Below are 27730 nucleotides of genomic sequence, written 5' to 3' on the forward strand. Positions count from 1 at the left end.
TTTTCACTATGTTAAATAGCATTGTATTAACCATTTGTGCTATGGACTGAATTGTGTCCCCCCAAGGTTCATATGTTGAAGCCCTAACCCCCAATGTGGTGGCATTTGGAGGTGGGACCTTTAGGAGATAATTACATTTATTTCTTTTTTAATGTTTATTCATTTTTGAGAGAGAGCATGAATGGGGCAGAAAGGGAAGGGGACAGAGGATCTGAAGAGGGCTCTGCGCGAGCCAGAACCCAACCACAACGACAACCTGATTTTAGATTTCCAGGTTCCAAAATTATGAGAAACGAAACTGTTGTTTAAACCGCCAGACTGGTATTTTGTTATGGCAGTCAGAGCTCAGATAATCTGTATGTATAAATATTTATATAAATTATATATGTAATTTTCTGTATTATGTATCATTTCCTCAGGAGAGATTTGTGTAAAGATGAGGACATGGACCTGACAGAGACACTCCCAACTTTATTATTCTCTGAGGTAAGTCATCTGCCTCACAAAATTTACCTGGAATTTCTCGCAAGGCAAAAGTGATAAGTCCCTGTTGATCCTCACAGAGAATCAATCTTGTGGTTTATAAGGTATTTATAAAGCAAGAGGAAAGGGTCTCCCTCCAGATACCTCAATCGTTTGGGGTTGGAAGAGTGGGACACCTTGGGGGGATTTTCATTTTGGATTTCAACTCAAGGCTCCCGAGAGTTTAGAAATCTGTTTAGTTAGAAATAATACTACAGCACGGAATACCTTTGACCTGCCAGAAGCTGGGCTCCTGGCACTTTCTGTGGGTTCTCTCAGTTAATCCTCCCAGTCACCCCGTGAGCAGATGCAGAAGCTGAGGGAGTTGGCTAAAATTTACAGTGACAAATGACAGAGTCCCTACCTGACAGGCTTCAATGCCTGTCACGTTTCCTCCACGCCTCCTTGCGTCTCCAGAAATTGCCAAATGGGTGCAAAAGCCTGAGCAATTTCCTGAAGTCACAGGGGTTTGAGTCTGCCCATCCCTCAGGCATGACAATGCCTTGCTCGGCTGCAAGGAGGCTCCAAGTACCGGCTCCTGGGGTGGCGCCCTTCAGGCAGGGACAAGCTCAGGAGTCAGGAAACTGGAAGAGGCCAGGATCTCCCGAGGGAAGGGGGTCACCAAGAGGCTGGCAACACCTAAGACAGCCTTCCCTGATCTCAGTGGGAAAGCTTTGCGCTTCTCACCGTTAAGGATGATATCAGCTGTAGGTTTTATCAAGTTAGGGAAGTTCCTCTCTACTCCTGTTTTTACTGAGAGTGTTGTTGTGAATGAGTGCTGGGTTTTGTCAAATGCTGTTTCTGCGTCTGTTGCTGTGATCATGTGATTTTTCTTTAGCCTGTTATGTTGCGGATTGCACTGATTTTTGAATGTTGAGCCTACTTGGTCATGGTGTATAATTCTTTCTATACATTGTTGAAGTCGATTTGCTAATAATATCTCGTTGAGGCATTGTTTGCCATCTTCCTTACTTGTAATGTCCGGTTTTGGTATTGGAGTAACTTGGACACCTTGTCCCAAGACACAGTGATGAACCAGAAGCCCAGCACAGGCCGCTGCCAGGCCCCAGGCGCAGCACTTTCAGCTCAGCCCTACCAAACAGGAATGCTCACCCCACCCCATCCCCATTTTACGGATGCAGGAACTATGGCTTGGAAGATGATGGATCTGGCCAGCATGACATGGCAGGATTGAACCGTTTTAGCCCGGGCTTGTCTGACGAGAGTCCTTCCCTACCGTAGAGTCTGTGGTCCCGGGAACAGAGGCGATGCGAGAAGGGGGGCGGGGAGGCCTGTACCTGCAGCTGCTGCAGCTCGCTCATGTTGCTGTCACACTGTGCCACCATGTCCCGCATCTGGTTCTCATGTTTTTGCTGCTGCTGTAGCCGCTCCGACTTCTGCCTTTTCTCCTCTTGCTGGGAGAACTGGAACAGAGGGAGGGTGGGTGCCTCAGAGGGTCACAGGCCTGGCTGGTGGCGGGGGGGTGGGGGGGCCCCTACCCCCACCCCATTCCAGAAAGCCCCATCAGAGGGGCTGGTTTGTGCACAGCCCTAGTGCCCTACACCATTCAGGCCATGCTCTCTTCCTGAGCGGAGACCCAGGCTGGTGGGGACACAACGTTGTGCTGTGCCACGTGCTAAGACAATGTGCGTTACCACACAGGAATCACGGGAGCCCAGGGCCACCAGCGCCATGTCCCCAAGACGAATGGGTGACATGCAAGTGGGGTCTTGGTGGATGAGAAGAAGGGGTTTACCAGCAGAGGAAGCCGCAGGATCGAAGCACCACAGTGTGAAAGGGAACCGTGCATGAGAAAGCAACACCAAGCCTCCCCTCTGTCTGCCGGAGGGACGTTCGCCGTGGGGCTTGTGAGGCTTCCAGGCTGTGACCGACACCCCCCTTCCAAGACCCCGTACTGCAGCCTGTATTTCGGCCCCACCAAACCGGCATCTGTCCCCACTGCGGTACACGCACAGAGCCCCCACCTGCTTGATCTTCTCGCGCTGCTCAGAGGCGCTGCCCGCGCCATTGATGTGGAGGCTCTTCTTGTACATAGCCATGCGCGTCTTGCCCTCGCTCCTCTGAATCTTGGGCAGCCGTGCTTTCTCCTGCTGCTGCCGCACCTTCAGCTGCTCCACCATGCGCTGGTTGTAGCGTTGCATCTGCTCCCGCTCCTGGGGGCACAGCCAGCCGGGGCTGAGGTCAGGTGTGCTCTGGGCCGGGGGTGTGATCAGAGGCCAAAGGCTGCCACCCTCCGCTCGGGAGCCCAGGACACACGTGGCCCTGAATGCTCAGCAGAGCAAGTCTGGCATCATTTTACCTCTACTGTTAATTTTTTAAGTGAGAACAGAAAATGTTACTTTTTGTTAGTAACACTTTGGATTTTTACCTTCTAAATACCTTCGCATCTAATCGATGGTTGGCATGTCATTAAAGCTAATACCTCAAAGCAAGACGTACACTACTGATGGCAGATGTCAATTCATACTTTTAAAAGTCATGATAAATTTTTCCTTCACCTAACACCTATTTGTATTTCAAAACTTGGCATGGGTATCACCTCCTCCAGGGAGCCTCCCCTGACTTCCAAGCCAGGTTGAGCACCCTTATTCAGAGCCGCCACAGCCCAAAGCTGTTTGTCCATCATTGCATTTAGATTAGGAATTGTAATTATCCACTAATTGTGCATCCAGATCTCAGTTTGTCCCTGCTCCCACTAAGGGGACCAAATCAAGACAATTACATAGAAGTAAGAGTGCTCTGGCCACACAGAGCAGGGGCCCTTGCCTGGTCTGAGGGAGGTAAGGAAGGCTTCCTGGCAGAGGTGGTGATTAAGTTGAGACTTAAAAGTATTCCGAGGGAATGCATGCAAAAGAGAGAGATTAGGGGAAAATGGAAAGGTCACGGAGAAGAGGAAAAAAGTGAAAGGCACCCACTAAGGTGTCTGAGTGAGGGAGCTGCCATCTGCTTCCCTGCAGGGCTTCCCCCATTCCTGGCCCTTTCATCAGAGGAAGGACATCTCACAGAACCTCCCAGGGCCTTATCATGACCAACGCCTGCCTCCTCTTGGGAGCACAGATGGTACCCAAGTGGTGCCCCACTTGGCCCTCCCAGAGCTTCTGGTGGCAGCCCCATGCCCCGCCCAAGTTGGGACCTCACCTTCTCGTGCTTGCGCACCAGCTCATGCCTCTGGAGGAAGTACTGGTCTTTGAGCTGCTGCTTCACCAGCTGGTGCCTCTCCTGTAGGTGATGCTCCTCCATTTCCCACAGGGCTGCCTCCCGGTCTGTGGACGACATGAGGCCTGGTGAGATGCTAATGGCTAGAGTGCCACTGAGCGCTGCCCTGCCCTCTCCTGCATCAGATGTTAGCTCCCAGGAGCCTGGTACACCGAGAAGCGAATGGAGCCAGGAACCAGAGAAACCAGAGACTGAGACTAGAACCCAGCTCTTTCACTGGGGTTTGGGACGGGTAACAAATCCTCTCCAGGCCTCCACTTCCACCTCTACCAAACGTGTGCAACCATTCCGTGGAGGCAGAAATGGTCTTGGGAGACCATTATGTTCAGCTCACAGTGCACTGCTGCCTTCCTAATGGGCCAGTGGGAAGGGCTCACGAAACCCCATGAAGAAGACAGGAACAGCCTCCTGTCACTATTTACTCCTTTGAAAAATGGACGAGACCCTCCTTGGCCATTGTACATCCCTTATGTATACATTATTATTAAGACACAGCATCTGGCATTTTATCACTGGAAGTCTATTAATTGACCTTCTGCTCAGCCACAGGCACAGAGCTGGCGTCAGATGAAGACTTCATGCCCTGTAAGACACGGAGCGGGTGGTGCTCAACCCACACGAATGTTCATTTCATTTCATTGCGTTCCTGATCTATGAAAACTGGTAACTACCCACACAATACATCAGAACAGTGATTTGGCTTCCTATCAAAGTCGGAAGCGCTGTCCCACAAGGAGGGTGGTTCCTACTGGCATCATGGGACCAAAAAAGAAAATGAGGGCTTTCCTGAAACCGCGGTGGCTCTTCAGAACGTCAGAACATCAAGGACCCCCGTTTTGCTGCCCCACACCAAGTACTGAGGGGTTTACAAGGCTTGCCTGCACCGGCCATCACAGCCCTGGCCGCAGCACCTGCTGTGTAAGTAAGCCAGAGACGGCACCTGTACACCAGCCCTATGTTGTTTACGTCTTTACCGCAGGCTGGACTGTCGACTCTCAGAAGCCCACGGGTGCCAAACTCTGAACTTCTCCCATCCAACTGTTTCAAGTGTAGCTCAAACAGCAGACTTTTGGCCATTCAGAGCCCACCTGCTTGGCACGCCACACAAAACTGCACCCAACATCCGCTAGGCATAGAGAAGATAAACCTAAGGGGCTAAAGAAAGACCCTAAGCCCTGCTGCCCTTCAGAACTCTACCCCAGAACCTCCCCTGCTAGTGACCCCATCCAGATACAGAAGCCCTCTCTCTGTACCCTAGAGTTCCTCTGCCCTCCTCCCTCCGGGAGTGGCCCGCACTAGTGTCTCTGGAAGGTCTTGGGCTCGAAGGACTTGCCAGCCCGCAAACCCATCAGAGCACCAGCACACCAGAGCAGTCAGGAACTCGGCCTCAAGAGGAGATCCACGTTCAAGGCTCATTCTACCACGCATTAGCCGAGCAACCCCGGCCCAAGCACAGTGGCTCCGCAAGCCTTTGTTTCCTCGTCTACAAAGACGACTTGTCGGGTTAAGGTGAAGATTCAAGGAGAGAGAGCCATGAAAACTGGCACACAGCCTGGCACAGCCATCACTCCACATGTGATGGACGTCATAAGGGGCACGATACTTTCCCCACCACCCCGTAGTTTCTACCCACTCTACGTGGCTTGCTGGCTTTCTTCCTTCCTCAACCTCAGGAAAGAGGTCAAATAATGTCGGCTCTGTGCCTCAGTCCTGACTGCAGTGGAGGCTTTCCCCATGTGTCGCCCTGAAGGATGCTGTTCGGTTTTAGGATGGAGAAGAACCTAGCAGTTCCTAGCACAGCCCACTCTCTGGCAGCCACCTCGAAGGAGCTCCTGCTTCCTGGTGAGACACTCGCGCTCCTTGTCACAGATCTCCCGCCTGTTGTCCGCAGTGATCTTCTTCATTGCCAGTTCCAGGTCCTCCTTCTGCTTGGCCAGGAAGTCCCGGTCCTGGGCGGGAGAGAGGAGGACAGACCTTTAGCACCGGTTCCGGCACCTCAATGTCTACTTTTACTACAGAGGAGTCGTCGTGATCGGCAAAGAAAACATACGCAGGGGAAACCTGAGACTTAGAGACACGTCCACCAACTGTGGCATATGCGCTTCATATGGACCCTGATTCAAACAACAGATTGAAAAAAAAAAAACATTCATGAGACAAATGGAAATGTAACTAATGACTCAACTGCAAATGGGATGTCATGAAGCAGTTACCGATAAATATTTAAATTCTTAGGTGACTTTATAGTATTGTGGGTTCTTTTACAGATGCATACTAAGACACTGACAGGTGAAAGGATATGATACATGGGATGTGATTCGAAATAACCCTGAAGGGTGGGGGAGTGAGTAGACATGAGCTCCTAATTACTGAGACCAGGTAACAGGTGACAGGTATGTGGGGGTTCCTAATATACCTATTTCTGCCTATGTTTTTAATTTTCCATAGTCAGATTTAAAAAATTAAAATTTAAAAATTTTAGGGAACACGTAAGCAGAAACTAGAAATCCCCACTAATCCTATCACCCAGGAGCAGCAGCTGGTTTTGGTGTATCTATACAAACATGTTTGCATCTGTATTTCACAAATTATTTAAAAGGACTTAGAGATTTGTACACCCATGTTCATAACAGCATTATTCACAACAGCCACGGGATGGAAACACTCAAGTGCCTACAGACAGAGGAGTGGATAAACAAAATGTGGCATATATGCACAATGGAATCTTACTCCGCCCTGAAAATTCCCACATATGCCACAACATGGATGAATCTCAAAGACATGTCAAGTAAATCAGACACAAAAGGACAAATACCATATGATCCCACTTACAGGAAGTCAGATTTGTGGAGGCAGAGAGTAGAATAGTGGTTGCCAGGGACTGGGGGAAGGGCATGGGGTGTTATTATCTAATGGGTAGAGTTTCAGTTTTGCAAGATAAACTGTTCTGGACACGGACAGTGGTGATGGTTTGCACAACAGTGTGAATGTACCTAATACTACTGAACTGTATGCTTAAAAACGGTTAAGGTGCTAAATTCGTTATGCCTTATCTTACTATAATTTTTAAAAATTAAAAATACCTTTAATGATAACGTAATGTAAAAATACCTTTAGTGATAATGTAATCTTCTATCAAATGAGTTTTGATGGCCGAAAACATTTCATGGCACAGGTAGGTATACCCTAACCTTATTCACCCAATACCTAATAATTTATTTCCAAGTTGTCTCTATTTTCTTTTATGTTTATGTATTTATTTGCAGAGAGAGAGAGAGAGAGAGAGAGAGAGAGAGAGAGAGAGAGAGGAAGAGGCAGAGAAGAGAGTGAGAGAGGAATCCCAATTAGGCTCTGTGCTGGCCACACAGACCCTGATGTGGTGCTCAAACTCATGAATTGTGAGATCGTGACCTGAGCCAAAATCAAGAGTTGGATGCTTAACTGACTGAGCCCCGCCGGGTGCCCCAAGTTGTCTCTATTTTAGATGGAGTATTTCTTCATACTCTGGTAGCTAAATATTTGTGAACTTCTGTGATGATTAATCCTTAGGATTAGTCTCTAGAAGCAAAAAAACCCAGGCCAATAATGTGTACATTTTTGAGGCTCTTGATGCCCTTGCGAGAATGGCCCCCTTAAAGGCCCAATATGCTCTCCCTGTGTGGGGTCGGGGCCTATCTCCCCCACCCTCCCCAGCCCTGCATTTTTTTTTTCTGATCACAGCACCAAAGGACAGGTTGTAGGAAAGTATGATGGTGTCCTGGAGAGAACATGAAGTCTGGAGTCAGACTGAGTTTCAAGCCTTGCCCCATACCATTAACTCTACAAAGTCACCTCTCTAAGCCTTGCTTTCTTTCTCTGTAAAGGGAAAAACAAATAGCACCTACCCTGATAAGCCATGAATGCTAAACTGGGTAATATACAAAAGCATTTTAAGTGTAGACTCTAATTTTCTATACATTTGGGGGCAGAGGCAGCAAAATGTACAGACGCCCCAGTGGGAGAAAAACAAGCACATGGTCCGACAAGGGCTAAGGAGAAGGCCAGTGAGGCTGGGGCTGGGAGGATCGAGTGGAGCGGGGAGAGGCTAGCAGGGGCCAGACAGACAGGGCCTTGTAAGCACATGAGGAGGCTGGTCTTATCTTATACACAAAGTGGGAGCCCCTGAAGGTTTTCAGGACACAAGGCTATAGGGGGAGGGTGACATGATGAGATCTGGAGTTCATGTTGATTACACTGGCTGGTGGGAGAGAAAATTGCAGGAGAGCAAGAGAGGAAGCAGGGAGACTAGCTGGGAGGCTACTGCAGTAGTCCAGGCAAAAGATGACAATCGCTATGAAGTCACAGAGATATTGACAAAGTTAGCAGATCCAGAGACAGTTTGGAGCTTAAAAACAAAAAAACAAAATCCATGCTTCAGGAGGTGATAAAGGGTTGGAAGGAAAGGAACAGTCAGAAATAACAACGTTTCTGGCCTGACAGCAGGATGAAGGACAGTGCCCCTCAGAATACAAGAACAGGACCAGGTCTGGGAGGTCATGGGTTTGTCTTAAGATTCTAAAAGGTGCCAAGTGGGCAGGTGGATGTACTGGGTTATTCAAGGAGACATGGCCTACAAACAACCCTAAGACACGGATGTAAAGGGCTGGGGTGTCCAGAGACAGGGAGCTCACTTCTACCTGGAGCGAGAGCAATCAAGGAAGGCTGCATGAGGGAGGTGCCAACAAAATAGGCTGGACTTGAGACAGAGGAGGAACCTGGTCATCACTCGGGTCCTCCAACCTGGGACTCGCTGACCGAGGGCAAGGACTCACGAGAAGCTGCTTCTTCTGTGCGTGCTCCTCCATTTTCTGCTTCATGCTCTCCTTCCGCTGCTGCCTCGGAAGCCTCTCCACCTCGTTCTTCACCTGTACCAGAAACAGAAGACAGCGGCTGGGTCAGCGTCCCTCCTCACACTTCCTAGAAAGAAAGACTACAACACCAGAACTCCTGGGCCAGGGAGGCCAGAGGCGAGGTGCAGCTTTCTAGACACTGGCCCCCCACCCCGCTCTCCACCAAGCCCCTGACAGGTAGTCCTCTCTGGCCTACTCCTGTCTGCTGCTGGCTTGGGTTTCAGACTCCCCCAGAGCGAAGAGGTCCTGCTTTTGCTGCTTGACATCCTGCGGCCTTCTGAGAGCATCACCTCCCCTTCCTTGAGGGCAGACTTTGTCAACCTTTCTTCATACTGTGCCCCCAGAAACCTCTGTAGACATTTTCTTCCTAATCACCCACCCCCAAGAAATATTAATCCCACAAACTGTCAATCTGTTAAACCCTTATAATGATCTAAGATATTTCTCACCCCTCAAGGGTGACATCTCCTCCGTTCCTGAGGTTCAGGTGGTGCTGATACCCGCCCCGCCCCCCCCCCCCCCCCCGCCCCCGGCCACCTCCATCTGGCTCTAGGCCAGGCACACATATGATGCAGGCTGTCGGTCAACATGTTCCATGCCCTGGCCTCAGGGATTGGTTCAGACACCTTGCTGGGCCAGTGAGAGCTTTAGGATGTGTGCTGGAACTATCGAGGAAAGCAGATCTCTGTCCTCCGGGGTTGCTAAACTAGGATGTAGGCCATGGTGGGCCACCCTGGAAGGGCCCGCCAGAGACAAAGATGAATGCAGGGAAGCAATGCCAAAACATGAAAAAGAAGGGTTCCTGGTGATACTTCTGCCCTCCCGATCAGGGCCAGTAAGTGTTCTCAAGCCAGCTGGAAATGGGTTTCTTTTGTTTTGTTTTGTTTTGTTTTTGGTAAGTAATCTCTACACCAAATGTGGGGTTCTATCTCACAACCCTGAGATCAAGAGCTGCACACTCTACTGAATGAGCCAGCCAGGTGCCCCCAGTTTCTGTCTTTTATAACAGAAGAGGGAGAAGAGATTCATGACATTTCTCTCCAAGGCACCCAGAGTTCCTCAGACGGTTCTGAGGAACCCACACCTCTACAGGTGCCTGAAACACCACTCCAAACTCACTGATGGAAGGCTCTTAGGAGCAGCTGGTGGAAAAATACTGTCCATGATCAAAAGAACATTCCAGGGGAGTTCTTCTGGCATGGTCAGCGTAAGGCAAAACAGCCTCCCTGTCCTGCTGATCACAATGAAAAACCCTGGATAAAATACAAAAAACAACTACCTGAGGACTCTGGAAAGTAAACAAAAGCAGATGACTATCAGAAGAGTCAAAACTTGTAGGAGGGGCCAGCACAGGAGCGAGTTTCCTAGTTTTTGGTTTTTTTTCCCCTTTTGCTGTCCTGGCTTTGCACCACTCTCAGACCTGCACAGCAGTGCAATGGGAAAGGTAACTAAGACTCTGTAAGAAACTTCATGTTTCTGGCCAGAGAACCAGGAAGAGGGGCCTGTGCGGGTCAGAGAGTGTGGGAAGAATCCCAGAGAGAAGACAGCAGGAGGGAAACCCTAATTCTGTGTGTGACCCCACGCATGTCTCAAGTTCACCTGTGCCGAGCAGGAGCAAGACAGACCCAAGGCAGTACAGCAGGGGCTTTGAAAACTATACTACGATCAGAGCCACCGCCCACAGAAGACAGGACAGAACCTGTGGTCTGAACCTAACAAGATCAACTGCCTGCTAAAACAAAAATGTCAACACTCTCCAGACTGTAACAGGACCCAGAGTCCACAGACTAGAACATTCAAAATGTCAATGATACAATCCAAAATTACTCTACGTACAAAGAATCAGGAAATGTGACCCATTTGCAAAGAAAAAAAATCATCACATACCAATTCCAAGATGGCACAGATGCTGGAATTATCAGACAAAAACTATAAAGCAGCTATTATAACCACACTCTGTCAGGTAAAGGTAAACATATTTGAGATTAATGGAGAGAGAGAATGTTGCCACAGAGAAATACAAACTCTAAAACAGAGACAATTAGAAAGCTTAGGACCAAACAATACAGCATCTAACAGTAAACACAGAAGGCACTGGATGGACCCAGGGTGGAGTGGAGGCGGCAGAAGAGCCCGTGAATTTGAAGACTAATAAAAATTATGAAAACTAAGGGTTTAGGGACTTACAGGAAAATACCAAAGGTCTAATATTTGTGTTTTGGGGAGAAAGCGACTGGAATGGAAAATGCACAGCAGGGGCGCCTGGATGGCTCAGTTGGTTAAGCGTCTGACTCTTGATTTTGGCTTAGGTCATGATCCCAGGGTCATGGGATCAAGCACCATGTTGGACTCCATACTGAGCATGGAGCCTACTTAGCATTCGCGCGCTCTCTCTCTCTCTCTCTCCGCCCCCCCCGCCCCTCCCTCCCCCCTTGTGCTCTCTTTCTCCCTCTCAAAAACAAAATTTTTAATGAATATCAGAAATGGCCAAAAACTTCTGGATTCCATGGCAATTAACAGCTTCTTGAGGGTAGAGTCCCTATCTATTCTGCTCAGTACCCCCAGCACCTAGCACAGGGCCATACATGTAGACAGTCAATAAAACAGGTGCTGAATAGCTCTCATTTTGATAGGAGGTAACTAGGGCTCAGGAAGATCACTTGTCCAAAGCTCAATAGTTAGTGATCCAGAGCCACGACTCAGAACCAGACCTGACTCCCAAGACTGTGCTCCCTGCACTTGCCCTGGAGCTAGGGGGTATGCTTAGTGTCAGCACTGTACCCCAGCAAGAGAGCCAGGACCAGGGTAAGGCCAGTGAGGCACTCACCGCGGGCATAAAAAGGAATACCAAAAATCTCAGTAATGAAGATAAAACTACATTTAAAAAAAAAAAAATCAAAATTCGGGGGCTCCTGGATGGCTCAGTTAGTTAAATATCTGACTTTGGCTCAGATCATGATCTCACGGTTCATGAGTTCAAGCCCTGCATCGGGCTATCTACTGTCAATGCAGAGCCGGCTTCGGATCGTCTCTCCCCTGCGTGCACATGTGCTCTCACTCTCTCTCAAAAATAAAGATTTTTTAAAAAATAAATAAAAATTTAAAAATCAAAATTCACGCCACGAACATAATATCAAAATTGTAAATACAGACAGGATCCACCCTATACTTGTAGGACTCATTCTCACCGCCTTACCCTAAACCTGGCCCTGTTGAATCCTGACTTTAAATAGCCAACAGTCTGTTCACCATGACTTTTCTGGAATAATTTTGATGTTAAAACACTACGCTACAATATTATTTGTCTTGATTACCAAGGTTTTTGGCGCCCCCGCTTAAGTTTTGTGCTCCAGCTCCAGCCTAGCCCCTGCAGCTGCCTGAGGCCCCTTGGATACAAATGTCACCCCCACAGACTGCAGTCTGGGAGCTGGGCTCTGAAGCCTGCAGCACCACGGACCACCCTTAGAAGGGTGAAGTCTTTGTCTGAAGACTGGGAATGGCCCAGTAAGTATGTCCCAGGCTCCACAGAGGGAGGTGTGAGCTGTTATTTGGGACCCAGATGCCCTTCCCCAGGGCAGGCTAGGAGACTCACCTCCCTCCCCTTGTCTCGGGACCATCTACCTCTTTGTCACCTACCCCCCCCCCCCACCTGTTCAGCTGGGAGAGAAAAGAGAAGAGCCACATGGGTCCCAACTAGGGGACTGTTGTTTTGGGAGAAGAGAGGGCAGGGCACAGAAGACATATTGTGTTTGCCACCCGGCACCTGTTCCCCTGCTCTGGTGAAAGCATCTCAGATCCCCCTGGGCTGCCAGCCCTTCCTCCTCCCCTACTCTCTTTCAGCTGGGGTTGCTGAGCTGGGACTACATACAGGAAGCTGCCTGGGAGCCAAGTCAACACAGGAAAGGAGAGCCCAAATGACAGAGAAGTAGCTCCTCGTGACGCAGCTGGAGTACACGAATCCCGACACATGGACGTGAGCTTTTCAGATACATGAGCTCCCCAGAGTCTCCTCTCCTCTGTTGCTGAAGCGGGACTGAGCTGCGGTTTCGATCACTTGCGTCCTAGAGCCCCTGGCCTCCGCCCGGCACATATTCACCTCCTTCTTCATCAGTTTGAGCTGCTCCTGGAACTTGGCATAGTCCCGATCCTGCTCCAGGCGGATCCGCCTGGCCTCCTCCCGGCGGCGCACGGCATGGTCCTGCTCCATCTTCTCCACCTGCTGCTTCTGCTGGCGTTCCAGGTTCTCCAGCTCCGTGTCAAAGAACTTCTTCTTGGCCTGGAAGGAGCAGAAGGAGAAACTGAGCAAAGCCTCTTTATACCTGGGAGGAAGATGGGATGCAAGATGGGGAGAGCCCAGAGTTTATCTTCAGACCGGGGCCCGAATCCCAGCTCTGCACCTCTCTGCTGTACGACCCGGGGCGAGTCATTTAACCGGAGTCTCTGCTGCCTCTGTACAAAAGGGAGGCCAGACCATCTGCCTTGCAGAGTTCTTGCGTGGTGCTCGGCAAAGGTCGGTCTCCCTCTAGAGGTCCTCCTCTGTGACTCAGAGGAGCTCTGTGACCTTCATGAGATCCTGTGTTTATGAGTCAGTGGCCCAGGAGACCAAGAAACCAAAGGAACCGGGCTGTCTCCTGCCCCTAAAGAAAACACGGAGACAAGAAGCCCTCCAGGGACCCATCTGTCCTCACACTCACATTGATTTCTTGTTCAAAACGCTTATGCATCTGCTCCAGCTGCAGCTCATGCTTGCTGCTCAGCTGGGTCTGGTTCCGGTGTTCTTCTTTCTGGAGCAGCCGAAGCTCTCGGAGCTCCTGGCGCCTGAAGGGTTAAAGGATGCGGACATGTCAGTCAGAAAGTGGCCCGCCTCAGAGGGCACATAATTCATAGCCAGAGACACTGAAGGCTGGAGTGTGGAACGGCATCACAGAAGTCTGGGGGCAGAGGCAGGACTAGAACTCAGGCTTAATTTGACATTTATTGACAGACAGAACATTAATAATCTTAACATATAAAGAGTGAGTCCTTACAAATCAATAAGAAAAACAGGAGCAGCCTACTTTTAAAAAGGCACACAAGGGGCGCCTGGGTGGCTCAATCGGTTGAACACCCAACTTTGGCTCAGGTCATGATCTCGTGGTTCGTGGGTTTGAGCCCTGCGTCAGGCTCTGTGCTGACAGCTCGGAGCCTGGAGCCTGCTTTGGATTCTGGTCTCCTCTCTCTCTCTCTCTCTCTCTCTCTCTGTCTCTCTGTCCCTCCCCCCGCCCTCCCCTCTCAAAAATGGATAGACATTTAAAAAAATGTTTTTTAATTTAAAAAGGGACACAAAACATAAGTAGACATGAACCAAAAAACAAAAACAAAAAAATTTAAATTTACCTAATATGGATATGAAATGCAAATTAAAAATTCTGTTTTCATTAAAAAGGCTAGACTATAGGGGAAGTTGATACTTTCACAACCTGCTCATAAGTATAAATTGGTACATTTCTGGCAGACAGTTTGGTAATAAGTTCATGCCTTTTAACATAGTATTTCCATTTCTAGATATTAATTCTAAAGAAATATTTATAGATGCACAGCACAACTGAATAAGGATATCCATAACAAAATTATTTAGAATAGCACAAAATTTGAAATGACTTAAATGTCCATTATCTATGTCTAATTAAATAAATTAAAATGCATGCATCTGGTATCCATATGATGTTAATTTTGTGTATACAACCATAAAAAAAATCAAGTTTTACATAAAATATTAACACAGATAGGGGAACTGGTTGCTGGCAGAAAAGGGAGGGAGATTTTTCACAGTTTACCCCTCTCCTTTTTTGTTGTTTTTTTTGAATTTTGAACCATGATATTACCTATTCAAAATATAATACAATAAAAACCTGACCTAAATCACATAATAGACCTTAATTTTATATCACATTATTGGTGATGTGTACATGTGTTTATTCACAGAAAAAAATAATTGCAGGATAAACTTCAAAGCGTTAATTGTGTTTCTGGACAAATCCATTAAAGACTGGTATATATCATTTATGTTATCAGAAAAGAAAATGATGGGGCTCCTGAGTGGCTCAGTCAGTTAAGCTTCTGACTTCGGCTCAGGTCATGATCTCACAGTTCGTGGGTTCGAGCCCTGCGTCAGGCTCTGTGCTGACAGCTCAGAGCCTGGATCCTGCTTTAGATTCTGTGTCTCCCTCTGTCTCTGCCCTCTCCCACTTGTGGTCTGTCTCTCTCTCAAAAATAAATAAACATTTAAAAAATAATAAAAGAAAAAAGAAAATGATGCAGAAGGAACTTGGACCTCCTGACTATGAATCAGGACTCCCTGGTGGCCCCTCAGGAGGGACTTTGTTTAAATCATAGCTCTGCTCACTTTCTGCTGGGCGCCTTCAGTCAGTCACTCAAACTCTAGGCCCCTGTTCCGTCACCTGTAAAATGTGCAGATAACGTCTACCGCAGATAATGCCAACATGGTAACTAAGAGGTAAAACGTGCTAAGTTTGTTACTAACAAACTAAGTGGGAGCTGCTGGAGTGAGCATGAGAAAGAAGAGGCAAAATAGCCACATAAGGAAGCTTCCATCGGAGCCTCTGCTCTTGGGGCAGTGATAGGGTTGAGAGTGTTAATGAAGAAATAGAAATCCTGACTCCAGAGAAACTGACTCAGAGAACACCTGACCAAAGAGCAAAGGCATACAAAAGAAGGTGGGCAGCCAGGTTCTAATATTACCTCCCTGCCCCACCTGAGTTCTCACAAGGGAAGGCAGGACAAGAGACAGGCTGATTCTTAAGAAGGCGGGCACTGGCACTGGCAATCTTAGGGAAAAACAGGAAAAACTCTGACCTAGAAGCCTCAAACTGGGAGAGTGAATATCTGATCACATGGTTCAAAAGCCTGTGTGTGACCCAATCCTCTGGAAATCCTCGAATCCAGGTATTACAGGGACAAGAGGGGAGGGGAAGGAGGCGGGGACTGCCAGCCAGGAAACAATGAGAGCCTTCCGCACCCCTGCAGAGCAAGGCTTGGGGTGGGGGGGGGGGGGTGGTATTCGATATTCGGAACACTCAGCCCTCTGGACCATGACAGGCAAATAAGAAAAGCTTCTCAACCTCTGCGAAGTCTCACCTTTCAAACCTGAGCAGCACACAGCCGGCCAGGGCCAGAGGGCATCCATTCTAGATGGGGTATGGTGGATCTAGAATGTCAACCCAGAAGCCCAAACCGGAGATGATGGAAAGGAAACTCAGCCAGTGAGGTCTGACACTTAGGAGACAGGTTGCCTCCCAGGTGACTGTGAAAATGGAAGGTGGTGTCATCCTCCAAAAGCAACCATCCTCCCACCCCCTGCCTGAGCTTCCCCAGCCCACATGATGAGGACGACTCTGTGTGTGTGTGTGTGTGTGTGTGTGTGTACACGTGTATGTGTATTCATGCAGAAACACCACTAATGAAAAGGCAGCATTTCATCTCTGTGGTCCCTAGAGGGGGAAGTACCCCAGAGCATCCAAAACCGCTTCCATTTGGCTTTGGAATGCTTGTGCTTTTTATAAGTATCAATGTGTCTGACATTCTAGAAATGTTTTCCAAACTAATCATGAATTTACCCTGCAAAGGCCTGGCCCCAAGGGAGCTCCAGGGGGAGCTAAGCCTCTCCCTGGCAGCCCCAGGAAGCTTCCAGTCCAGTGGAAGCCTGGTAGAATCTTCACATGGGTCTAGTTAGAATCTCAGCTCTACCTTCGCACCTGAGTGAACCGGGACAAGTACTTACCTGCCAAAAAACACTGTTTTGTCATTTACAAAATGGGGGGAATAGGGTCTCCCCATGGAAGGCTGTTAGGGGGCCTGAGCACCTCCAAAGTGCAGAAATGGTTCACAGCAGACAGCTGTGCCTCACACTCTCCCCGCCTCACCAGTCTCAGTGCTGTTGCCTCCAAAATGCATGTTGAACTGACCACTTCTTCCCTCTTCTCGGTCACTGCCCCAGCCCAAGCCTACAACCCAACTGTCCTGGACGGGGTCTCCCTGTCACCCTAAGTCCACCTTGCCCCTCTACAGCCCACACTCATACAGCAGCCAGCGCCATCTTTCAAAAGGGACAGGAGAGCCAGTTACTCTCCAGCTGTTCCATTCTGGCTGTGCCTGGGACAGAATCAACACTCCTCCACCCTGGCCCACAGGCCCACGTGACCTCTGCCCTCACATTCCACACTCCAGCCCTGTCATCTCAGCTCCCTAAATAAGCCCCAACAGTCACTGCTTGGGCCTTAGCCTCGCAGGCCCCTCTGTGCTCCCCCAGCCACTCCACTCAGGTTGTTTCCCACATACAGAGAAGCCTCCGCCAGCCCAGGGCTTACTGTCATATCACCCACTACTTCCCTCACGGCATGTACCACTACTGGGGATTATCTTGTGTATCCTGTGTTGGCCCATTAGGTCCAAGTTCTACAATGGCAACAGCCTCAGCTATCTGGGTCACCACCATATACCCCACCCTGGTGGGTGGGTAACTACATGGGTAGGTGGACTGATGGATGGGTGGGTAGATGAGTGGAGGGATGGGTAAATGAGTATATGGATGGGTAGATGGGTAGATGGATGGGTAGGTGGGTAGATGGATGGAAAGGTGGGTGGGTAGGTGGGTGAGTAGATGGGTGAGTGAGTGGATGAATGGATAGGTGAGCAGATGGATGGATGGGTAGGTGGATGGGTGGGTGGGAGGATGGATGGATGGTGGGCAGATGAGCGGGTGGATAGACAGGTAGATGGATGGGTAAGTGGATGGATAGGTGGTGGATGGTGGGTAGATAAGTGGTGGATGGATATGTGTGGGTGGGTGGATGGGTGGTGGGTAGATGAGTGGGTGAACAGGTAAATGTATGGGCAGGTGAGTGAATGAATGGATAGGTGGGTGGGCAGATGGATGGTTGAGTGGATTGGGAAGCACAGGAGCAAAACCAGTTTCCTTTTATGTCCTGATCCCTTACTTCAGAGCTGTACGTAGCTCCCTAACCACAGGAACCTACACCCTTCCCTCTCACCACACCCCCACTCTGTTACAGCCATCACTGGCCCTTCCCAGGCTTGCCTGAGAAATCGCATCTCTTCATCCTTCTTCTCATCCTCGCTGATGATCTTGGAGGTGGTGATGCTCACCTCTACACCATCCACCACAAACTTGCGTGTCCTCTTGAGGGTTTTGTTGTGCAGTCTTGAATCCTGGGCAGGGTAAAATCATTAGGTAAAGCTCAGGATCAGCTAGGAGTCTGTGGGTGACACAGGAGTGTGGCACAGAGCCTTCTTGACCCCACAGCCTCGACGTCCAGGTACGACATAGCTGTCCATCATCCCCCTTTTGCCTCAAGCTTCTCAACTTGGGGTCCTGAGTGTCTGGGCTTACTGCCCCCCCCCCGCCCCGATCCCCCTGATCTTGGCCTTCGGATACTACTTGCTGGCCCCACACCTGGCTGCCAGCACACTCACATACAGGACATGGCACCAGAATGGTCAGGGTTCCAATCTTCCCTCTACCACCTACTGGCTCTGTGACTCTGAACAAGTCCCTTGTCCTGTCCAAGCCTCAGCTTCCTCAACTTGTCAGAGGAAGAGAAAAGCAGTACTTGCCTCGCCCAAGATGGTTACAAAGATACATTGAGAGAATGCGTGGGGGACACAGAACTGAGCCCAGCTCATGGCAACTGGGCAGTACATTGGTATTTATAGCTCACAGTTATTACCGTAGACCACAATCTTTTACCCAAAGTGCCAAAATCCAAACAGCCTGGCAAACTGAAGTTCATAACTGTTTTGGAAGCCAAACCTGAGCTGACCTGAACTCCACAGGAGGCCACGCCCATCCGAGCCCCCATGAAATTACTCATGACCTTTTCCTGTGAATAACCACACATTTCAGACGCAAGCACTCACAAAACGCTGCTGGGACTCCTGGAGGTGTCCTGATTCAACTGAGAGCCTACGGGCCTGCGGCTGGAGTCATCATGGCATCTCCCCCTCTGACCTCCACTGGCTTCCAAGGGCCTTCTAGCCAGAAAAAGGAGGGCAGGCCAGGGTGGCACCCTGCCATAGGTCTCTGCACCCTCAAAGCGTGCGCTGAACCCCCACTCCTGCTCAGCCAGGACCAGTGGACGGTCCTTACTCCCTGAGGGCTCAGCTCCCCCCACCCCCACCCCAAAGCTTCCACCTGTTCCCATCAGCCACACCTGACTCTCATCTTCCTACAGTACCCAGTCACATGTCCTAGGGCCCAACCAAGACTAGCGGTGAGAAATGGAGAGTGGCTGGGAAGAAAGGTGGCCTGGGGCTGCGGCCCTCACCCTGAAACCCTGATCACAGGGCCTCCTGCCCCCGAGGTAACAAGCCCTTCATCTCACCAAGGTATGCTGATGCAGCCCATGGACTTTTATCAGCACAGCCGCGTTCCCCGGCTCACTGCCAGTCAGCCAGCAAAGGAATATTCTCAACACCCTTGAGAATAGGCAGGGGAGACCCTGCTCTGGCCTTTTTTTGTTGTTGTTTTTTCTTAGTGTTGTTTTTTTTTTTTTAACTAGAGAAGAGACAGGACATCTGTCTGAAGGAAGATGATGGGCCCTGATGCTATGTGTGTAGAAGAGCCGTGTATGTCTGTGCCTGTCCTGGTGACGTGTTAGAACCATGCTATCTTTCTGGTCCTGAGGCTAATTGTTGGGCTGGCCAGCTGCTTTTCCTTCTTTCACTTCCTTTCATTTAGCAAATATTTTTGAGTCTCTACTGTGTGGTTTCCACCAAGTAAACAATGGGAGAAAAAAACCAAATGATACAGTATCTTCCCTAAAATCAGCCTTGCTTCGGGGAGATCCTCAGTGTGGCCTTAGTCAAGTGGCCAACAGTGAGTTCAAGAACACCCTGACATGTATCAGAGCAGGCAGGGGAGGGGTCAGCTCACCCTGGGGAGGCGGCCAGCCTTGCACTGGGAAAGCAGAACGGCATGTGGGGTTCAGAGCACAAAGTCCGTGGGTCTCACCAGCCCTCCACTTCCCACCTAAGCATCTGTTTGCTCATCTGTACATTGAGAAATGGAACCTCCGTTTTCTTTAAAGCGCTTCACGGTGTTGGCCTCCATGCTGAGGCCTTAAGCACAGTGGCTGCTGCCATTCACGATGTTACCCACGTCCAGAAAGGCGACTGACCCCACAGAGCGCCTTGAGCCCACTGCCTATAACCGAATCTCCCAGTCAGCAGCTGCACCACACGGCGGACCCCAAAATAAGAGAACTTCATTCCTAGACTTCTCTCCCGAATTTCACCCGGGCCTTTAACCGAACCCAACTGAAATGGCTACACAAATCGAACCAACCGCCTGGCATGACTAAATCCCAGACTGAACCCAGATATTCTGGAGATTAAACTATGAGCTGGAGCTCAAAGATCTTTCAAGAAAAGCCATCGTCACGAACCACTTAAGATGGAAGGCAGCCACCAGCTAAACGCTTTCAAAAACCAAGCCCGGGCAGCAGCACAGCCCTCAAACTGCGGTACAAGAGGTGGCATTACCTTGACGGACAGAGAGCCTGTTTCTCTGTTTAGGGACAGGTCGGCTGAGAGGGAGGTGCTGTAGTCCACGCTCTGGTTGGTGGACAGGCTGCCACAGTCCGAGTCCCTCTTGGAAGGGCCCGGAGCTGCCTGGGTGGGGAGCTCCAGGCTGCCGTTGGCCAGCTTCTCGGCAACCAAGGTCTCCAGGGCGCTGCTGTTGGGACGGCTCTGGCTGGCTTTTTGGGACCTGTTGGCTGCCGGACTGAGGTCCCCGCCCTGGTCAGCGACTTGCTTCTCCCCAGAAACCTGAATTCTGGCATCCATGGACACTGGCCGGGACTTCCGGAGAGGTGCTGGCACTGCCAGGCCATTCTTGTCTCCAGGAGCCACGTCCGGGGGGCTGGCGCTTTGGGGGGATCTGTCCCCAGAGGGCTGGCTGGGCCCGTTCACGTTGTCCTGGGGCTGGCTGGGCGGCAGTGAGGTGAAAGATGATTCTTTGAGAAGCTTGTCGGTATTGAGACTCAGCTGACTCACCTCAGAAGAGTCTCGAGAATGGTTCCCCAGAGGCTAGGGAAGAAAAAAAAAAATAAGTCAAGGCCACGCGATGTCATGTCCCAGGCCAGAGTCCAAGATGCAGTAGGGCCGGAGAGGCAGACACCCACGAGGTCAAGTAGGCCAGGACCCAGGAAGCAGAGGAGGTATCCCTCTCCAGTGAGCCACAGTCCTCACCACTCCCTACCGGCCAACCAACAATAAAATTACTACTTATTGTGAGTTAGTTTGGTGCCTGCTTCTCCTCCTAGGACTGGAGGCAACTGTGGCCAGCTGGACAGCTGATGCCCTGTCTAAAGGTGCCAGTGGCTACTCTGCTGCAGCTAATTGTGACAATATAAGAGAAATGGCTCCCCTGTGGACAGACCTTCCAACTGTTTTAAAACAAGCTGGAATCCGGATTTTTACCTGACACCTTCTGACTTTCCGACGGCAGCTAATTCCAGTTTTTTGTTTTTTGTTTTTTTAGCTGCGTAAAAACTAAACCCAAACTATCCAGGGGCTGGACTCAGCCTATCAGCCACTGAGTTTTTAAAGTTTTGTTTTGTTTTTTCTTTAGAGCTTTTTCTTTGGGGAGAAGGGTGGAAAGTACTGGAAATGTTGCTATTGTGAAATACAACACCCAGTTCTGTGAACAAAACATAAATGTCTGATGAATGAATAAAGTGAGCACCCACTTAGCCGCCTTCCACATCAGGAATGGAACACTGCCCACCAGAGAAACCCCCCTTCCATGTCTGTCCCTCCCCTTAACATAATAGTTGTCCTGACATTGATCTCTAAGTGTTACAAGCGAGTTTGCTGGGTTTTAGATATTAATGGAATCACACCATTAGCACTCCCTTGGGTCCCAGTGGCCGCTGGTTTTTAACCTTGGATATGGAAGCTTCCAGAAGCAACTCTAATCCACCTCCTATTCAACACCCCTAGGGTGATGGTTCAGAAATTCAGATCTGATCCTATCATCCCCACACCAATGTCCTTGCCTGAAACCCTCATTAGCCCCACCGCCCTCATGACAAGGAGCAGCCTCCTACCTGCAGAGAACCCGCTTGCTGCTTCCCTCCCCAACCTCGCTGCCTGCTGCCACCTCCTGGAGCCAGGCCCCAGACCCACCACCTCCCTCTCCCACCATGGTTCTCCTACACCTGGCTGTGCCTCCTATCAGCTCAACCAGCCACTTCATTGCTCGGACCTCAGTCTTCCTATCTATTAAATGGAGCCCTGGTCCTCCTATCAGAGTTGCAGAGTGCCCAGCACGCAGCAAGGGCTCAGTAAAAGGCTGTGGCTACTGTGCTGGTTCTGCTCGTCCTCCTCGGTCTTCCCTTCTTCACCCTAGTAAGGATTCACACCAGCCTCTGGCTCCTCCCAGGATCCCGTTAACCTCCAGAGAGCACCGTACTGCCCATTCCCTCTAGACAAGGCCAGCCCCTGCCTCACTCGGTCCACAACACCACCTGCACCTCAAGTTTCCCTCTTGGAAGAGGCCCTTCCCAAACAGCTTAGACCAGGGATGTAAGCGGCAGCTCAGGACAGAATCCAGCCCACGGACATGTTTTGCTTGGCTCAGATGTTTTTAAAATTTTAAATTAGCTTTAATTTAAACTTAAATTCAGCCAAGTGCTGAAGCTGCAGATGGGTTGCAAATGTGCCAAGACATGGGTCCCCTGGGCACGTGAGAAGCCAAACAGGGTCTGTCTGGGGTACCCGGAGCCCCTCGGCTTGTTGCCTCCGGTCACGTGCAGCCTTTATCTGCATTTACCCCACGGTGTGCTAAAACATTTTCATTTTGTATGTGAGCCACAACAGGAAAAAGGCTGGGAAGTAATGACTCAGCTACCAACTTTTGAAAACTGGAAGCTCCCAAGTGAAAATCCAGATTACTGCTCTTTCCTGAAAACTTACAGAATCTGGCCAATACACTCTGCTGCCTCACCCCGGCCCGTGAGCTGACTCACGTAACCGGCGATACGGGAGCCTGTAGCCTCTAAGCTGTGGGAGAACAGGAATCCTTCCTGCACCCCAGCACGTTCCCTCTTATACCAGCCAAGGCCTGCTGGGATCCCATCCTTCCCCAGCGCCCGTTCTTCCAGGCCTTACAGACGCGGCTTCAATGGAGTCCTCCTCTTCCCCCTCCTCGCGGCCATCTTCGATCTCCTCCATCACTTCGGCCTTGGCCTCAGCCACCAGCTCCCGCAGAGCCTTGTTACTGGTGACACTGCTGACGAAGGGATGCTGAGGGGGTAAGACACACCTGGATTAGAACTACTTTGGGCTGGAGGGTACAGGAGGAGGAGGCAGAGGCGGAGGGGAGACGATCTCCCAGGCAGAGAAGGCCAACGGCATCTCTGAGAGAAATGTGAACATACACTTGGTACAGGTGGGCCAGGGGCAGCTCACAAAGTCCTGTGGGTGGTGGAAGAGGGTGGGTGGAAGAGAGTGGCTCTGCCACTCACCGGCTATGTGACACTGGGCAAGTCACTTTCCCTCCCTGAGTTGCAGGCTCATCTCCAAAGTGGAGATAATAATGCCAAACCTACAGGGAGGTCGTAAGGGTTAAACGAAATAATGTACAAGGAAGTGTTTTAGCCCAAACAGGCGCCCCATGTGTTTGCAAATCCTTTTTTCTTTTCTTTCTTTTTTTTTTTTTTTTTGAGATCGACAGCAGTTTATTAATTTTTTTTTTAAATACGGAAGCTTCACGAATTTGCATGTCGTCCTTGCACGGAGCCGTGCTGATCTCTGCGTCATCCTTGCGCAGGGGCCGTGGTGATCTCTGTACCGCTCCAGTTTTAGTACATGTGCTGCCGGAGCGAGCACGTGTTTGCAAATTCTTAAGGCAAAGCTGTATATGTTCTATTCCTAGGCATTTACAGAAACATTGCATCTTTAAAAAAGGAAGGCTCTGGGCCCCTGGATGGATCAGTCAGTTAAGCATCTGACTCTTGGTTTTGGCTCAGGTGATGATCTTATGGTTTGCAAATTCAGGCCCTGTGTCAGTGCAGAGCCTGCTTGGGATTCTCTCTCTCTCTCCCCGTCTCTTTCTGCCCCCTCTCTCTGGCTCACTCGAAGGAAGGAAGGAAGGAAGGAAGGAAGGAAGGAAGGAAGGAAGGAAGGAAGGAAGGAAGGAATAGAGAGGGTGAGAGAGAAAGAGAGGAAGGGAGAGAAAAAGAGAAAGAGAAAGAGAGGAAGGAAGGGAGAGGGAAGGAAGGAAGGAAGGAAGAGGAAAGAAAGAAGGTTCTTTCACACACCTTGCAAAACACCAAAGTTTTCAAGGCCTCAGCAGATGTTACATCAGCACAAGCATCTCCCTGGTAGAAATCTGTCCTTGGGCGCCCAACCCCCAGCACCAGGAGTGTGTATGGGGAGCGGGGGCAGTCATTAAATTGGAGTTTGCTCATTTGAAATGTAGAGGAAGGCTCTGATGACATCTGCCACCTTTACGGTCAGAAAATTTATCAGCGGAGGAACAGCGTCAAAGAGATTGCAGGAAAGTATGTAAATGATGAAGAATAAATTTTCTAGCGCCCTGTAAACACATTCACAACTGATAGGTCCATTACAAATCATTTTTATCTGCTTGTTCGTTTACAACCGTTCATTTGTGGAGGCTCATGAGGCACCACCCCATTCCACTTGGTCACCTAACTCTGCACATGTGAAAAGCACCAAACCTCACTCCTTTTAAAGAGCCCTACACCAGCTGGGCTTTCTCTAGTCCAAACTAGTAAAGATTTTAAGTATTTCATCTCTTTCCTTTCTCTCCCATGCTCCCATTGACTATCTGATTCCTGCCACAGCCACATGCTGTGCCACGTGCTGAGATCTGAGATAAGGCTCAACAACAGGATAGGCAAGGTCCTTGCCCCTACGGGCTTGCAGCTGAGGGGGAGAGACAACAGACGCATGGCCAACCCACAAACAGGATCACGTCAGATCAGGTAATGGGACAGCAAGAGGCTGGAACTGCATGGGCCTGGGCTGGGCAGTGGAGGCTACTTAGTCTGCGGTCAGCGGTCAGCGGGGCCTCCAAGAGGAGGTGATATTTGAGCTGAGACCTGAGGGAGGTGAAGGGGCTGGCCAGGGAAAGATCTGGGCACGGAGAATTCCAGGCAGGGGGAGCAGCAGAGCGCGAGGGCCCTGGGGCAGGACTGAGCTTGTGTGCTGGAGGCACGGCTGGCTAGAAGTCCGAGGAGGCAGGGCTTTGGGGAGAGGAGAGAGGAGGGGCCAGAGGAGGAAGGGCAGGGTGGTGCATGCAGGGTCCCCCCAGCCGTAGTGAGAAACTGAGACTTTCTTCTCGGAAGCTGCTGGAGGGCACAGCAGAGCAGTGGTATTAACACTCACCCCTTAAAGGGAGCAGTCTGGCTGCTGTGTGGTTCCAAAAGGTCTTGAGTGTGGTTCCAAAAGGGCTTACTAATCATGCGAGGCAGGAGAGTGTAGTGGTTAGAGTACTGGCTTTACATTCTGCAGCCAGGGTGCCTGGGATGAAATCCTGCTTCCACCACCACCTTGGGCAAGTCACTTAACCTCTCTAAGCCTCAGCGTGCTCATCTGTATACTGGGAACAACAGTATGGTTGTGCGAAGCATTACAGGAAGTGCTCCAAGTATGGCAGCTATCATCCACATCGTTGTTATCGCCTCCAACACCATTTGCCGCCACCATCGCTGCCACTGTCACCACCACGACCACCGTCACCACCAGCAGCAGCATAGCTGGAGAAGCCTTCATGGCTCAGTTTGCACCCCCAGCCAACCCTATTCCCTCCTGCATCCCCACAGGGCACAGCTTTCGGGACGGAGGGTGAGAATCAGTTCCCAAAGGTTCCCGAGCCTCACACTGCACAACCCCACGCATGAATTTGAGCAGGAAGCCACAGGACACTTCCCTGCAGTTGCTGAAGCAGATGTGGCAGAGGCAAAGAATGCAGGCACAGGCTTCTGGAAATACCAGGTTTTCATCAGGGCACATTACATACTGATCAAATCAGTGGCTTTTCAGCATGGCCAGGAGTCTTTCTTGAGGCAGGACAATCTGCCCCACTGCCTCCCACGAGCACCCCAGGGTCCTTAGGAAGCAGAGGCGGAAGCCATGGGGAAGAAAGCCCTCTGACAGAGGTGCGGGTGAGTTGGGCAGTTGCCCTGGATGCCAACCCCGGAATCCCCAGGCAAGTGGGGCTGACAGGGCAGACCCTCCAGTGGCTGATGAGGCCCAGAACACTGCTGTGTAAACAGCCCTGGCAGAGAAGAAGCAGAGACAACCTCCTGCACTGCCTCAGCTCGGCTACCTCCAGGGATGTGTCTAAAAAGGACAACACCCAAACCCAAACTGTCGAGGCCCAGCAGAGAGACAGAAGCCCTGCAAGGAGGGCTGGGGCCTTCCCAGGCGGGAAGCACGGTGTGTGCCAGCATGGGGACAGGCCAGTCCGGGTACACGGGTCACCGGAAAGGTGCTCAGGCACCCCTGCAGGAGGCCCACATCGGAGGGGAGCTCGGCCGTCTGCTCCTTGGGGAAGAGGCACAGCTGTTCAGTGCCCTTTCTGCAGGGTGCCCCACGATGCCACACAGCTGACCAACCGGCACCTTCTCCCTGGCCAGGAGCCCTCCCGCCACCTACACAGACATTCTTTCCAAGAGCAGGAGGCTAGCTTTCCTCTGTGTACTGAGAAACCACCTGCCAGGGGTCCTACACGCTGAGGCTGGCTTTTGACAACACCAGATACCCCTTTCCAGGTTTCAGTTGTCAGCATCTGTTCAATTCACCCCCGGCTAACCTTTTCTCTCGTTCTTGTTCTCTTCGTTCCTTCCTTCTCTCCTTTGTTCATTCGGAGAGGAGGCTTACCAGAGTGGTCAAGAGAACAGGCTTTGGAAGGAGACAACCAGGATCAATATCCCAGCTCTGTCTTTTATAAGCTGTGTGACCTTGTGCCGGCTACCTAACCTCTCTGTGCTTCAGTTTTATCATCTGTTTGATGGAAATCTGAACAGTTCCTACTTCATAGGGTTGTCACAAGGATTAAATTGGTTAACATTTGCTAAACATTTAGAATAGTACCTGGCATGGACAAAGGGTTATACAACAGTTTGTTGAGTAAAAATAAGTAACTATACTTAATGAATACTTGCTGAGGGCCCTCCATATATCAGACACTGTCCTGGATGCTTGGGACAGACCAGTGAACAAAAGAGACTGCTGACCTCAGAGAGCTGACATGCTGGTCAGGGAGATTAACAATACACTTAATAAACAAGTAAGCCATGGAAAAAAATCAAAAGTAGGGCAGGGAAAGGAGAATTAGGAATATGTGGGTGGTGGGGTGGCAGGTTTGCAGTCTGAAATAGGATAGTTGGTGGAAGCCTCACTGAGAAGCCAGCATCTGAGACAATACCTTAAAAAGGAGAGTCATCCCTGGAAGTGTCAGGAAAACACATCACAGGCAGTGTGAAGAGCTGTGCAAAGGCCCTGAGGTAGTTGTATGCCTGGAGTGTCTGAAATACAGCAAGAAGGCCAGAGTGGGTGGCAGTGAGTGAGGGGGCCAGAAGAAGGCAGAAGGTCTAAGGGGTCAAGATGGGGTGGGTAGATCATGCAGGTCCCTGCAGGACACCGAGACTCTGGGTGATAGCCTGAGCGAGAGGGGGAGCCAACGAGGGAGGGACGGGAGGTTTCCCTCTGGCTGCTGCGCTGAGAACAGACTGAAGGAGGGCAGAGAGACCAGTGAGGAAGCAATCATCCAAGCGAGAGACACTGATGGCAGCTCAGACCCATGGCTGCAATGGAAGACGTGAGAAGTGATCAGATTCTGGACATGTTTTGAAGGCAGGGACCACAGACTTCCTGACTGAACGGACATGGAGCATGCAAGAAAGAAAGGTATGAAGGATGCTTGCACGGTCTGGGGCCTGACAGCTGAGGGGACGGGTTGCCACGGACTGAGACAGGACGGCCACTGGTGGAAGCAGAGGGCACGCGGGTGTGGACGTCCGCGTGGCGGT

At 50.4% G+C, this 27730-nt stretch overlaps 1 protein-coding gene and 1 long non-coding RNA gene across 6 annotated transcripts in view; one reads left to right on the forward strand and one right to left on the reverse strand.

Annotated features, from left to right (window-relative positions):
• The window catches only part of LOC109267496 (uncharacterized), a 71227-nt gene extending 56886 nt beyond the window's left edge, over positions 1-14341 (forward strand). For all 5 annotated transcript variants that reach the window (XR_008423745.1, XR_008423747.1, XR_008423746.1 and 2 more), the window contains 3 exons: positions 420-486; positions 11967-12152; positions 12489-14341. This is a non-coding gene — a long non-coding RNA (uncharacterized LOC109267496). The remainder of the gene's footprint in view (positions 1-419; positions 487-11966; positions 12153-12488) is intronic.
• The window catches only part of STK10 (serine/threonine kinase 10), a 116724-nt gene that overhangs the window by 10155 nt on the left and 78839 nt on the right, over positions 1-27730 (reverse strand). The window contains exons 8-17 of the mRNA XM_019450302.2: positions 22839-22973; positions 20208-20753; positions 17746-17876; positions 13343-13466; positions 12745-12924; positions 8571-8663; positions 5579-5708; positions 3682-3806; positions 2508-2696; positions 1821-1946 (exon numbers count right to left, since the gene is read on the reverse strand). Of these exons, the coding sequence (XP_019305847.2) occupies positions 1821-1946; positions 2508-2696; positions 3682-3806; positions 5579-5708; positions 8571-8663; positions 12745-12924; positions 13343-13466; positions 17746-17876; positions 20208-20753; positions 22839-22973 (1779 nt within the window). The remainder of the gene's footprint in view (positions 1-1820; positions 1947-2507; positions 2697-3681; positions 3807-5578; positions 5709-8570; positions 8664-12744; positions 12925-13342; positions 13467-17745; positions 17877-20207; positions 20754-22838; positions 22974-27730) is intronic.

This window comes from Panthera pardus, unplaced genomic scaffold (genome assembly GCF_024362965.1).
Source record: "Panthera pardus isolate Hobbes unplaced genomic scaffold, ASM2436296v1 HiC_scaffold_2, whole genome shotgun sequence".
In the NCBI taxonomy this organism is placed as follows: Eukaryota; Metazoa; Chordata; class Mammalia; order Carnivora; family Felidae; genus Panthera; species Panthera pardus.